At 39.2% G+C, this 14,411-nt stretch overlaps 1 protein-coding gene across 1 annotated transcript in view; it reads right to left on the bottom strand.

The window, feature by feature from the left end:
* LOC134610619 (solute carrier organic anion transporter family member 4C1-like) overlaps positions 1-14,194 on the bottom strand; it is a 53,338-nt gene extending 39,144 nt beyond the window's left edge. Inside the window, exon 1 of the mRNA XM_063453665.1 lies at positions 13,698-14,194. Coding sequence (XP_063309735.1) covers positions 13,698-14,091 — 394 coding nt within the window. The 5' untranslated portion in view covers positions 14,092-14,194. The remainder of the gene's footprint in view (positions 1-13,697) is intronic.
* Positions 14,195-14,411: the final 217 nt, after the last annotated feature.

The following is a 14,411-nucleotide window of genomic DNA, read 5'->3' as shown; positions in this document are numbered from 1 at the left end:
GTTCCTCCTCAAAATCACAGTGCTTTTACTTGAGACAATGTAACACAAACACTCAACATTTTGCAAAATTAAAGGAACAGTAGAATCATAGCACACCACGAAACAACATTCCTCAATATTTACAGGTTTTGTGAACAAGACAAAAACAATTCTTTATTAAAAAAAAAAAAAAAAAACATGAATGTTTAAAATACTCTAATGAGAACACATTTAATATAGTCTGACAGTTATGTATTAATGGCTCATAGTTCATTTTGTGAATTTGTTGTGTTCTTTACGTACAACATATGTATGCCTCTGAAACCAAGAAGATTACTAAAGCAACCTTCGGCACATATAATGTTAATGGAAACATCATAATCAGTTATTTTATTAACTTATTTGTATTTAAGTACAATCTTAAGTGTTGTAAAATTGCTTTACAGGTCAATAAAGTTCTCAGTTTGAATGTCTTTTAAAATATTTTGTACTTTTATCTTTGACAGTCTGCTCAGAATATCTATAAACTACAAGTTAACTTTTGTCCATAAAACACATTGTCTGTGTTAGTTCCAAAACATCATGCCAGAGATTGTGATCCTCGTGAATAATTTCTGGATTTATGCCACACACATTGATTTTAACAGGGTACTACCAGTCTTTCTTCCTATACTATAACTATTTCCACACACTCAATTTAAATCTGTCCCATAAATTCCTGTGCCATGTAACGTATCATCCATCAATGACGTCCTAAGGGTTCTGGGAAGGACGACTACAGTATCCCCAGGTAGAATTATAGATCGTTACAAAAAAGCAGAAACTTCAAATCGTCGAGAATATAAATACAATATTTTTTACAACAAACAGAGAATATGAGAACGGAGGATGGGAAAAGGCTCAGAGAAACATTTTAAGCTTGCTCTGCGGTTAGTGCCCTGCTCAGGTCTCAAACATGTTCTCGCTCACTTGTGCCATTACAGGGAGCACTTATTCCACGTGTATATCAGACTCATCTCACCCATAAGGTCAGTTCAGATATGAAATGCTGGCAAAGTTTCTCTGAGCAAGAGATACAGCAACATTGGCTTAATTATTTTAATAGATGAAGATCTATTTGCATGTGAGTCTGTAGACTCTGGGGTCGTTCTAGAAACCGGATTTCTTGAGTTTCTATGTCCAAGAAGGACTTCTCAAAGTTCAACTTGAGATATGCAGGTGATGTATATGAGTAAATGTTGTTTTATCTCAGCACGAATTGTTTATATTTTCTCAAGGTAATATACCTGGAGCCATGGCTTCTCGCAAATTACGGATCATATAATAAGGATTGAACTCAAATCTTTAATTGTGAGCACTGTAGTGTTTTGCCGACTTTGTGATATGCGAGAAAACCTATCTGGAATCCAAGGAACAAAGCATTTAATTCAAACAGGCCCGAGTTGCTTCATCTACGCCTGCATGTTCGCAGATACCTACTATCGACACAAAATGTATCACTGTCCCATGGTGTGTGTGTTTATCCTCGAATGATTGTCTCAAAGGTTAATCATTATAATAAAGATTAACTCCCGGAACATAATACAGTGCATTTTCATGCATGTCATATTCGTCTTAATTTCAATATTTGGCAATATTTTTTACAAATTTTAAATAAGGATTATTTTAAAGGGACATTTCACTACCAAAATACAAATGAAATATAAAATCACTATTTAGTAGATATACCTTCAATGACATCACGTATGTATTTAATTATGCATTTTTGTCATTGTGGTTATAACTAATACAGCTTGCAAAACCTGCAGCTGTCTTGTCTGCAAGCCTTTGCAAGTCCTCCCCCTCTAGCCCCGCTTTACAAGGCAGGTGCTCTGTGCTTAGCTCCACTGAGCTAACCAAACCAGGAAGTACCATGACTGCTGATCTGCTTGAAAGTCAAGGGGGTGTAAGTAGTATAATTTATAAAACTGTGAGTTGCTTTTGAAATCTTCAATTTTGTAAAATGAAAAAAAAAAATATATAGGAGAAACATTTTTTTACACATAAGGCTTTTCAGCAAGCTAACGTTGTTTAGGGGTCTGGAGTGCCCCTTTAACTTTTTATCCCTTTAACATATATAATATATGTACTTATCGACGTGTCATGCAGTCTGCAAACGCTGCCATATTTAATACATATTTTAGTTCAATATTTTGTTTTAGGGACATTCAGCTGAAGTGGTAGAGGTTAACACAGTAAAGGAGTTTAAGCATGCGTGGGATAGGCATAAGGCTATCCTAACTATAAGATAAGGCCAGGGACTAATGAAAGTATTTAGAAAACTGGGCAGACTAGATGGGCCGAATGGTTCTTATCTGCCGTCATATTCTATGTTTCTATAATAGAATGTATTAATTGAGTTGTTATAGGTTTTTCAACATGTTTTTCCCCCATTTGATTAAAGTATAATTTTTACCTTTGATTATGTAACAGTTGTTTTTCTCAATTTTAGTTTTCTCTAGATACAAAATCTCTCTTACTCTCGAAACAGCATTGGAATAATTACTGGTATACATGCCTTCTGGGAAATACCTTCTGACGAATGCTATCCCCTGGCGAGTGTTCGAAAAAAAGTCAAGGAAGCATATTGTACAGCGGTGTCAGATTTAAGAAATCAATAGGTCATTCTTGCTACTTGTTAAAATACAGAACACAATTACATTGTAGCAGATGTCCATGGAGATCCCTAGAAGCTACTTGTATTGATGACTGTGAGCATGACTTTCTAGACCTTTAAAATTACCGGTTTGTAGAACGGACAGAAAATGCAGCAGTTGTAACTAGAGATATGCAAATGTTAGTTTTCCTAATTAAATTCTGGCTAATTGATAACTTAACAAGTTGATTTCAAATCATTCTCACCTGGTGACCCCATATGTAAAACAATTTGACGATTACGAACAATTAAATTCAGACAAAATCGCTTAACCCCTTAAGGACACATGACATGTGTGACATGTCCTGATTCCCTTTTATTCCAGAAGTTTGGTCCTTAAGGGGTTAAACAAATGTTTGCTCTTGTCATGGTTTAAACATAGGAGGTTAAGTAAATTACAGTAAGGCAAGAAACTGTTAACAGCTATGACCTGTCCTATATTTCTCAGAAAGCTGGTAAACTTCCAACATGAACATTAACCGTAGGTATATTGCCAACATTAAATCTAGTCTAAAAATATAATCTCTCGGGTATTTTGAAAGTGTGAGAGACAGAGAAACGCATGTTGATGGGAAACCATGTTTTTTTTTGTCATTCTAAAGCATCATGGGAGTTGGAGCTCGACAACATCTGGGGATCTACCTTTGGGCACTCCTGGTCTAAAGGGTCTAGGCCTGTAAGTGTTGCCATTTTTGTTTGGAGTTTGCCGTTGGTAAATTAGCCATGCACCCACCTACACTTTGCTCTGTATTATATACTTTATATTGTTTAGTAATTACTGTGGAGCAAGGCTTTATTATCCTAGATTTCTGTTTATTGTTGGATTAATTCACAGAAGCGTAAATTGACCAGACTGAATATGAAATAAATGAATTAGGTGAAGATCAGTGGAAGCAGATTAAATAATGAAATAAAAAGACAGTGGTTGGGTATAAAACACCCTAAATAGCTAGTGGAGCTCAAAATATATATAATTGAAAAGAATGGGGAAGAAAAATAAACTTTAAAAAATACAACGAAAAGAAACCAGGAAGACGTTTGGGATTATCTGCATAGATAAAAGTGGATAATGTGCAAACTAAAAATATGAGTGGTAACGAAAGAAGGCAATGGGAATAAAAAAAAAAATCCTTAATATAAAAGTTTTGGGAATATAACGAATTCTATTGACAACTGCCCGTTATTTCTCGAAGATCAGTGGACGACCACCTTCCTTGGGGGGGGGGGGGGGGAAGTAAGATTTCTACCAAATCAGCAGCACTCGATGTAAAAGCCAATCTTTATTTGAATAGAAAGGAATCAACACCAATTAAAGTAGAATTCTCATACGTAAACGGTGCTTTAAAGGACCTGTTGAAAAAGGTTGCCAAGACGAAATATTGGGATTTCCTGCCTTCCTGTATTACTAAAAGGCAACACAGCTTTGTGGTTAGCTGCGTAAATTATATTATTGCTTGTACCATCTAAGCTATTCTTGTTTATTTACTAGATTACTTGGCTTTGAAGCACAATTTATGCATGAGAATTCTACGGTTACTATATTTGTGGAGAACTCCTTTCTGTTATTCAAATACAGATTGACTTTAAAGTGTATTGTTTCCAGTTATTTATAAACTAAACCGGTGTTTAAAGTGTTAAAACCTAACCCTGTGAATGAAGTGCTTTGCTGCTGTGAAACAACTCTGTGTTTATAAACTATTACATGATATGTTCACTATTTATTTTAATTCTTTATTGAGAGGATACAAATAACAAGCATAACCACGCACACAACGATACGTGACCTGAAGATTGCCTTTCAGATAGTCTATTGACCATTTCTACGGTCAAATCTTATTTCTGAATCCTACACAACACAGACAGTTAAGTCAGCCTTGCAATGATTTATAGTAAGCAATTTACAAGTCCGTTAAATGCAGTCTGAGGCCCTAATCTTTTGCAGAACCGGAATTACATGTCCCTGTCTGACCAGGATTAGTGGGAGTTACATTGCTGAGCAGCAGCAACTACCAAAAAGAAAGAAGGTTGTGTGTTAGAGAGGCAGGGCATGTAAAATTAATTTAAAAATATAAAGCTATTATTTGCCTGTTTTTGGGTTGCAGAAATGGCGATAGCATTCATCTGCCCAAATATAGGCTTAAAATATAAAACTACTTTTACACATATAAAAAGCATACAGACATACTCCAAGACTATCTGTCATGCCTTAACTATAATATCCCCTTACTTCCTGGTTCCACGGAGCTTAGCCACACCCCTTCATGACCCGGTCTCCCTATTTAATCTGACCGCACCAGCTGATCGAGGCTGGATTAATGAACTACGTTCTGTACTCACGAACCGGCTGCAACTTAGTTGTGAAAACCTGCTGTTACCGGACCGGAATAGAAGACTTCAAGTTCCCTTCGCCTCTCCTCATCCACGGCTAAAGCTGAACTCTATCCATGCAGGATAATCTGCCTCTGAGGAATCTCGGGAACCAGTGTTCTATAAGCCGGAAGCTAAGTAAAACTTCTCTGATAAACGTTGCATCTAAAGCTGTTATTTCCTGTCTCCAAAGTCCTTCGTTAAAGCCAACCGTTACAGCTAACTTCAACACATACTTGTCTCAGTTAGCTGCATCTATCCTTCTTCAGTTAAAGTCTATGGAACAGCTATTGTAACTTCTTATCATCTAATTAATTAATACTACTAAAGGACTCTTGCTGCTTCAGTTCCGTTTACTCCTTAAAGCTACAGTGCATATAACTGTGGACTTCATTTATCGTTTAATACTTAATGCTACAGTACCTGTATATTGGAATTAAAGTCAATACCAATTACTCCTAATAAATATTCGAACTATAAGAAATCTGCAGTTGTGTTCCTTCATATGAAATGTTTAAACGTGACACTATCTACGGTTTGGTATATTACCTACTAAATGGCTGACATCAGAACTCTTGGTGCCCTTTACTGCCCCACTGTCCAGCCCCACCCACAACACACACGCTTCTATACACAGACACTAACACACACACAGATATTCACTACTAGTCACATACAGATATGCTAACAGATATACACGTACGTTTCCCTACACTATTTAATTTAGCTTGTTCCTTTAAATGATATGATCATATGTAAAGAGTCAAATAGTTTGCACTGGAACAAAAACAAAAAATGAAATGTCTAACCATCTCATTGAAACTACAGCAATGGGAGTAACCAGATACAGAAGAATATCTAAGGTTTAGGTTGTAATTCAGTTAGCTAACCCACAAAGATCATCATTATTATTGTAATGAAGTATTCTCCTATGTTGCCAACAGGTTTAATTATTGAATTTAATTTTGTTCGAAGCCCTTAAGCAGGTGAAGGCAACCTTCGGCGCACCAGATGTTATGGACTACGTCTCCCATAATTTTCTTACACCAATTAGGCTGGCAAAGCATCAAGGGAAAAGTAGTCCACAACATTTGGAGTGCCGAAGGTTGCCCATCGCTGGTCTGGGTATTCATCCTATTTTGCTAGGACTGCAGTATGTTTCATAGATTAAAACTTTCAACTATATTCAACTTCACCCTGCCGACTAAGAACTGTGAAATCGGACATGGAAAATTTAAAGTCTAGGCCTCAATAGACAAACATGATTCTTCTTATAATTAGCGTATCAACTCTGATATTTCAGCTTGATATGTACAATTTGTCAATTCCTCACAATAACCATTTTGGTGAATGCATCTGAGTGAGTTCTCAGTGAACTCTAGGGAATTGAAAGACAAATGATAGACAGTTTAAAAAGTTAGACACTATTGACTGATTTTGAAGGAAAGAAGAAGATCTCTAAAATTAGCATTTCAATTTACTAGAATTTGGTGTTCAGTGAATAAACCCTTCCATGTTGAACAGAAGAACAGATTCCCAATCGGTCCTGCAACGTTTGTTTGCAAAGTCGCGGTAACGTTCAAGCAGAGAGCAGTTTAATTAATTGTTACCCAAGTTTATGTTAAGCCTTCAGTTACATTTTTATGGCATTAACTTAAGGTTTAATGAACAAACCCTAATACGTTTAAATATTCACAAACATTTTAGAAAATCATGAAGACAAAAAAACAAACAAAAAAAAAAGTAAAAATGTATTAGATCATTTTAGAGATATTAACAATATGACATTGAGGGTTCAGGAAACATTTTAAAATCAGGACACTGAAGATCAAAAGGTTTCCAGAATCCCAAGATGGCATTACTGTCTCCTAATACATGCTTCACTGCAATGCATCATCTGTTTTATATGATGTTTAGATTGATGTTGATGACAATGTATGTTGTAATGTTTAGTGATAGTGTAGGAGTGAAGAGGGAGTATGATAATGGAAGCACAGACATATATGTTAAGATGGCCAAAGCCACAATGCAGGGACTGCACTCAATTTAAAGCAAAACTTTAACCATAAAAAGGTGTTCTATACTCAATGTTCTAATATTCTTTCAGATGCAGACTTTTAATAGGAACATCCAAGCAAATTGTGACAACATTTCGGGCATGCAATAAAAAATAAAAAAAAATTATTGGACCGTACAATTTCCCCGATTTTGTTTGTCTTGGTAGCCTCATTAACTCCATTCTATGTCGATGCTATCAATATGTTTGAATTCAACTGTTTAGGCGGCATGGCTACAAAATTAAAGAACCACTATATAAAAAGGCTTAATGGGCACAGGTCACTGCCCTGCTGTGTTTCAAGTTTTGCTCCCAATAGCGGGTTATTATTATTATTATGTATTATTTTGGTTCTGACTATTCTATTTTCTATTCTCCTTTAACTCGGCTATTGAGATATCTCTATTCCTGCTTTCTGGCTTCTCTGACTATGGCTCGTCCCTGACTATTCTCTGTCCTTGTAAACGTTAGCTAAGCTCCAGTATACATTTGTATTCCAGACAACTGTGCAACATTTTGGGCTATATAAATTCTAACAATGTTAACAATTTTGCAATTTGGATTTCAATTTACTACTATTCTCTGTAGTGAATAAGAGGTAAAAAAAAAAAAAAAAAAAAAAATTCCCTTTTCTGCCAACTTTGGTTTTTTAGAGAAATTGTCTCTAATCCCTTACCACAAAAAAATCAGTGCATACAGTCTGTCCATGCTCTCATCCAAATAATATTTTTACCTCTCTAAAACTTGGTAAACCATGATGGAGATTTCAAAACAAAGCAAGCCACAGGTTCCCTTCCAATTCTTCTGAAAGTCAATGTATGTGTTTTAAAAGTAGCGGGGTTGGAAGAATTACCAATTTGATTTTGAATTCATGGCAGTTTAACATTTCCTGAATACATCTTTATGACTTTTGAAACCTACATAATAAGTTATTTTGATGTTAATTAGATTTAGTTATTTTTCTTTGTATGTGCACAAAACCAAGGTATAGCGAAATAAAACAAAAAACAAGCAAAAAGAACACATATACCAACATTTAAAAATCTAAAAGTTGATTAAATCCATTTAGCAAATTCAATTAATTCTATTTTAACTATTCACTGTAGTTCATTTCTCTTCAGGACCTGCATCAGAGCTTAGTTAACGCTGTACATAGATTATCATTTAGCAAATTCAGCCCCTGTCTAAAAACGGCCTGTGGGGAGTATTGAGCCTCGTCCTCCATTGGCATCCCTCTCAATATACAGTGCCCATGAATAATGCTCAAAAGTAATAACATAAATCAGTTGTCATTGGTGGAAAAGGGGTCACACAAACATGATCTGTGTCTTTTTAAAGGAATGCTCCAATGTGAGAAAAAAATATATAAATTTGTTTTAACAAATTACTAAATGTATTCCCAATGAAGGCATGCATGCATTTCATTATCCATTTTTTAGTTGTGGGCAAGTTGTAGATGACTAATCTTTCCTCGCCCAGTTTTTCTGTAGCTGTCTAATCACTAGTGATGTCGCGAACATAAAAAATTTTAGACTTCCGCAAATGTTCGCGAACCGGGCGAACCGCCATAGACTTCAATAGGCAGGCGAATTTTAAAACCCACAGGGATTCTATCTGGCCACAATAGTGGTTGAAATGGGGGGGGGGGGGAGACCTACTCTCCTTCCCCCCCCCGGCCCCTACCCCTGGGCAGTGGGTGGGGGGGCCATCAAGATAATGAGGGGTGGACCTACTGTCCTCCCCCTCTCCGGCCCCCACCCCTGGGCGGCGGCCATAATGATAATGGGGGGGGGGACCTACTGTCCTCCCCCTCCTGGCCCCCACCCCTGGGTGGCGGGTGGGGGCCATTAAGATAATGAGGGGGGGGGCCTCCTGTCCTCCCCCCCCCTGGGTGGCGGGTGGGGGCCATAAAGATAATGAGGGAGGACCTACTGTCCACCCCCTCTCCAGCCCCCACCCCTGAGCGGCGGGTGGGGGCCCTAAAAATAACAATAAGGGGGGGACCTAATGTCCCCTCCCGGCCCCCACCCCTGAGCGTCGGGTGGGGGCCCTAAAATTAACAATAAGGGGGGGGGGACCTACTGTTCCCCCCCGGCCCCCACCCCTGAGCGTTGGGTGGGGGCCCTAAAATGAACAATAAGGGGGGGACCTACTGTTCCCCCCGGCCACCACCCCTGAGCGGTGGGTGGGGGCCCTAAAATTAACAATAAGGGGGGGGACCTACTGTCCCCCCCCGGCCCCCACCCCTGAGCGGTGGGTGGGGGCCCTAAAATGAACAATAAGGGGGGACCTATTGTCCCCCCCAGCGCCCACCCCTGAGCAGTGGGTGGGAGCCCTAAAATGAACAATAAGGGGGGACCTATTGTCCCTCCCGGCCCCCACCCCTGAGCGGTGGGTGGGGGCCCTAAAATGAACAATAACAATAAGGGGGGGACCTGTTGTCCCCCCTGGCCCCCACCCCCCCTACCTACCCCCCTCACCCTAAAAATAATGAGGGGGGGACCTTTAACTAAAAACCTGTAAAAAAAAATTATTTAAGAACAACTTACCATTCGATGTTTTCTTTCTTCTACAATCTTCTTTTTTCAGACCCAAAAAAGGACAAATAAAAAAAACATAATAACCGACGCAATTAAAAAAAAAAAACAAAAAAAAAAACAAGCGCACAAAAAAATAAAAAAAAAAATACCCATGGAGGGCTCCGCGCAGTCTGCAGGGCAGGGGAAGGCTTATATAGCCTTGCCATGCCCTGCAATTAGGCTAAGAACACTCTAAATTGGCTGGTTTAAGCCAATCAGAGTGCTCTTTGTCATTTTACACAGCGTGGGGAAATTCCAAAGACAGTAGGTCCCCCCCCTTATTGTTTATTTTAGGGCCCCCACCCACCACTCAGGGGTGAGGGCCGGGGGGGACAGTAGGTCCCCCCCTTATTGTTCATTTTAGGGCCCCCACCCAACGCTCAGGGATGGGGGCCGGGGGGGGGGGGAGGACGATAGGTCCCCCCCCTATTGGTATTTAGGGCCCCCACCCACTCAGGGAGGGGGGACCCTTTTTATTTATTTTTTTTAACAGTGAGCAGCCACAGGCTGCTCACTGTTTAATAGACATGCCCCTACTCGCGGTATTGCGATAGGGGCGCAATTTACTAATACTAAGTAACTTTTACTTAGTAAATTTGGCCACAAAAAAAAGAAATAGGGGGCGGACCGAACATCGCATATATTCGCCATCCGTGGCGAACGTGAACACGCTATGTTCGCCAGGAACTATTCGCCAGCGAACCGTTCGGGACATCACTACTAATCACAGATTTCCCAATGCAGATCAGTGAGAAGTCTTTGCAAAGCAGGTGCTCTCTGAGCAATTGCTGTCCCTTGAGTTTAATTTTACTGAGCTAAACAACCCCGATGTAACAGGACCTATTGCCAGGGTGTGTAAGCAGGCTAATTTATACATGTGGCAATTTCTATAGAAATCTGCAGTTTTTGCAAAATTAAAAAAATATACACTATTCAGCAAGCTAAAGTGCTTTAAATGTGTGGGGTGTTCATTTACTGAGAAATATATCTCTAATGGTCCATCATGCTGCACTGGCCATACTGATGGACGCAGGGATATGTGTTTACTTTAGCAACCTCCATCTGTCAAACCCATATATTACATGCTGTGTGTGAGTAAAAATATCCAAAAAGATCAGTGGGATGAGTGTGCAAAAAGCACACAATAGAAAGAAGAACAAAAAGTCATTTGTTTGTCCGTGCCTGCCTTCCAACACTGTGCCCCCACAATATATGCACTTTCTGGCAGAGGACACGCAGTGTACATTCGACATTTAAGCATCCCTTTAATTGTGGATCACGCCAACAATGGCAATACCCGGATATTGCTGGAATCTTCACTGAATGAGTCAGTCAAGCAATAGCCCCACAGATGACTAGCTCAGGCAACCAGTCACTGTGGCACCACCATGCAACAGTCATTGGATGTTCTTTGTCACAAGGCTTCATTGCCGGCATGTGGGGTATAGCTGAATGCCTGGGGCATGAGGCACTCCAGTAAAACTCTTTACGAGCCTGCCCCTGTCACATTGATGCTGCAATACTAGAGGCAGCTCCTAAATCAGGTACACACCAGGATCATACTGTACCAAGTGGGAGTCAATGACCAAGACTGCATGACTTGACTGCTTAGTCTATTTATTCTCATAGAAATCAGTCAGTTATTCACCATGAGGAGAAGTGTCTGGAATTCAAAGTAAATTTCACATTTAAGGCCAATATAGCAAAATAAGAAAAACAAATTCCAAGTCAGATTTGGCCTTAAAATTTAAAGTTCACTTTGAATTTCCCAAAAAATCTCAATTATCTTAATTATCATGTGAGCCTAAATGTCCAGTCTAGGGTTAGTGCTGGTAGTAGGGTTGTAGTTGTAAGATTAGAGTTAGGTTTAGAAAATAAGGTAAGTAGTAACAGTTCATTTACAGTAAAATTTAGGTAGGGTTATTCACTTAAAAAAATATATAAATAAAAAAGAAAATTTCATGCAATATGAAATTAATTTTTGGGGTCAAAAATAGCTAAATTGGAAATCTATGTTTTGCGTTCTGCTGTTTTGGTATAAAACCAACAGAAATTTGTAATGATGAGCTTTCGGAAGTGTCTTTGGATTCTGGTACTCTGGCTGAGGATTTCGGAACATCCACTATTGCCTCGCTGAGACGAAACACTCTGTTACGTTGGGAGTGCTCAGATGATCCTCTCTGAGTGATCTGATCCACATTCAGATATGAATTACAGCCAGTGACTATAACCACTACTCCAGACCATGAGTCAAGATTACATGTAGGGGTCAAAAGTAGATCTGATTTTATTTCTATAAAATATATACTGCTATTTATACTAGACAGGAGTCATTAGCATACAATAGGGCATCCAACAGTAGATACAGTTCCCAATCAAATCCTCCTCCTATAACTCCTTGCGTCCCTTGCGAGCCCTCAGCCCCCCAAAAATAAACAATTCACTTAGACTTCCTGGCACCGATGCCCTGGTTCCCTCTTGTAGAGATTGCATCAGTGAACTATAGCCATTGTTTGTCTAATACCAGTTATAAAACAGGGAAACACAACTGAAAATACACGATTTATAATAAAATAATGAATGCCCTGTAAGACTGCCACCCAGACAATAGGAACCCCTGCCCTGCAACCCTGGGTCCATGACAGGGAGGTCCTCCCTTTATTATGGGCTTTATTTTTATTAAATAATATATATATTATATTATTATTATTTTTTTTTTTTATTTTTTTTTAAAGGATGAACTCCCAAAATCACGTCATTACACATATTAGTCCAATAAAAAAAACATGATATTAAAAGAAAACAATACCTCAGTGTTTTGCATTTACATTACAGGACTGATACAGCAACAAAGTGTCACGAAATTCTCTTTCAAGTCCCACTTTTGTGAAGAATAGTAATACAATATGATATTGTATTTGTTAAAATAAATAGAACCATTGTATTTTTTTACCACACAAGAAAAGTGAAACTGAACTCCAGCATTGCACATTATGTGTAAACACAAATTTTGGAACTCAGCATTAATAGCTGGAAATAGACTGGAAGTGAGTGTCAAGTCTTGAGCATCACCCAATTAAAGGAACTAGTATAACCAGAGTAGAAGTATGTACTATGGGCTGAACAAAAACAGGGTCATTATGAAACTGCTGGCTGCCTGGTGCAGGGCATAACCCATCAAACTAAAAGCAACATATCCAAGAGCCCCTATTGTGCTAAAAAAAAAATAAAAATAATGACAATAATAACAACAACAATAATAATAATAAAATACAGGTAAAAATTTACTTTTTTTTTTTTAAAAAAAAAGTGTGTTTTTACAGCTCTACAGGAAGCACTGACTGAATCGGTTAGTGGTGAAACCACTGAACTGTAACACTTCCTTCTCTAAATCTGTGTTCAGTTGATCAGGTCTGAAAATTACCCCAGAGTACTTTTACACAACAAAGTGACAACAGTTTCTGTGATGCTATTAAATGAAGAACTGCAATTATCTCCTAGAACAGGGAAACACCATGTCAATGATGCACGCTGACTGTAACAATGACATTGATAGAAGGGGCACATCATCTAAATGTCACCCCTAACCCCCTACATTATTAAAACGCAGGTTCGCAAAGGATCACACCTGATAGTTATCATTAGCTATTGCCATTCCCTTTAGGGAGACTCACAATGAAACCACCAGAAGTGCAGGGATACTTCTCACCTATTTAGCACTTTACTGAGTAACAGCTAATCATTGTGGCTGAATCAGAATTTGATTGGATTAGAAGATGGGAATTTATTCTGGAGGCTGGTCTCAGAATTTCATTGATTAAAGCACTTGAATGGTTAGAAGATGTGGATCTGTCCATTGTGGCAGCCTCAAACTATCTTTGTGTACAGTGTGCAAAAGACACAAACCCAATGCTATAAAGCTGGTATACAGTTTCCTAGAACAAGCCATTTACTCTGGGAGAGAAGTTGCAGATCTGAGCCTGTTACATTGTTGCAGCGAGAAGCACAAAGTTCCACTCACCTTGCATAATAGCCAGAAGGCTGTACATCAATAAATACCCCTTGGGGTTGTTGCACCACTGCAGGCACCTTGGGACACAGCTACCCCATCCACAGGGACCTTCTTCAAACTCCTCCTCAGAGTGATGGGACACTTCTGGGGGCTGAGATGGGGGTTGCAGGGTTCCATTCCTCTTCTCCAAGGATTGCAGATCCAAGTCTCCACTAGAAACAAAGCTGGGGTTATCAATTCCCTCCTCCATGACATTCACTGCTCTGTTCAGCCTCTCATGGGGTCTGAGCAGCTTTTTCAGATGTCCATGCAGATAGTCTGACTGTCTGTCTCTGTAATCTGCGCACCTTCCTCTAGTGATGCTTGGCAAGTGAAGCAACGTAATATCATCTCTATCAGGCATGAGTTGAGTCACAGGGAGGTGGGGACACCTCGATTTTTATTATCCCTGTTTCTTGGCAGCACTTTGGGGTAAACTTACCTGCCAGGGACAGACCACACCTCTACCTGTCCTGCCTGGATCTATTAACCAAGGTGTATTGATCACCTGACTTGCTTTAAGACCAGGCCCACTGTACCTGTCTGAACTCTTCCTCGAGATAAGACAGATGCCGAAGCAAAACACAAACACTTGTCACAATGCATTTACTCTGTCTGAGTATTTTACAGAACCTTCACCAAACCACTGACATCTCTGACATGCAAACTTGCTTGTGTGTCTGT

Source organism: Pelobates fuscus, chromosome 5 (genome assembly GCF_036172605.1).
Source record: "Pelobates fuscus isolate aPelFus1 chromosome 5, aPelFus1.pri, whole genome shotgun sequence".
Lineage (NCBI taxonomy): Eukaryota > Metazoa > Chordata > Amphibia > Anura > Pelobatidae > Pelobates > Pelobates fuscus.
This window is presented reverse-complemented; position numbering and strand designations above follow the sequence as displayed.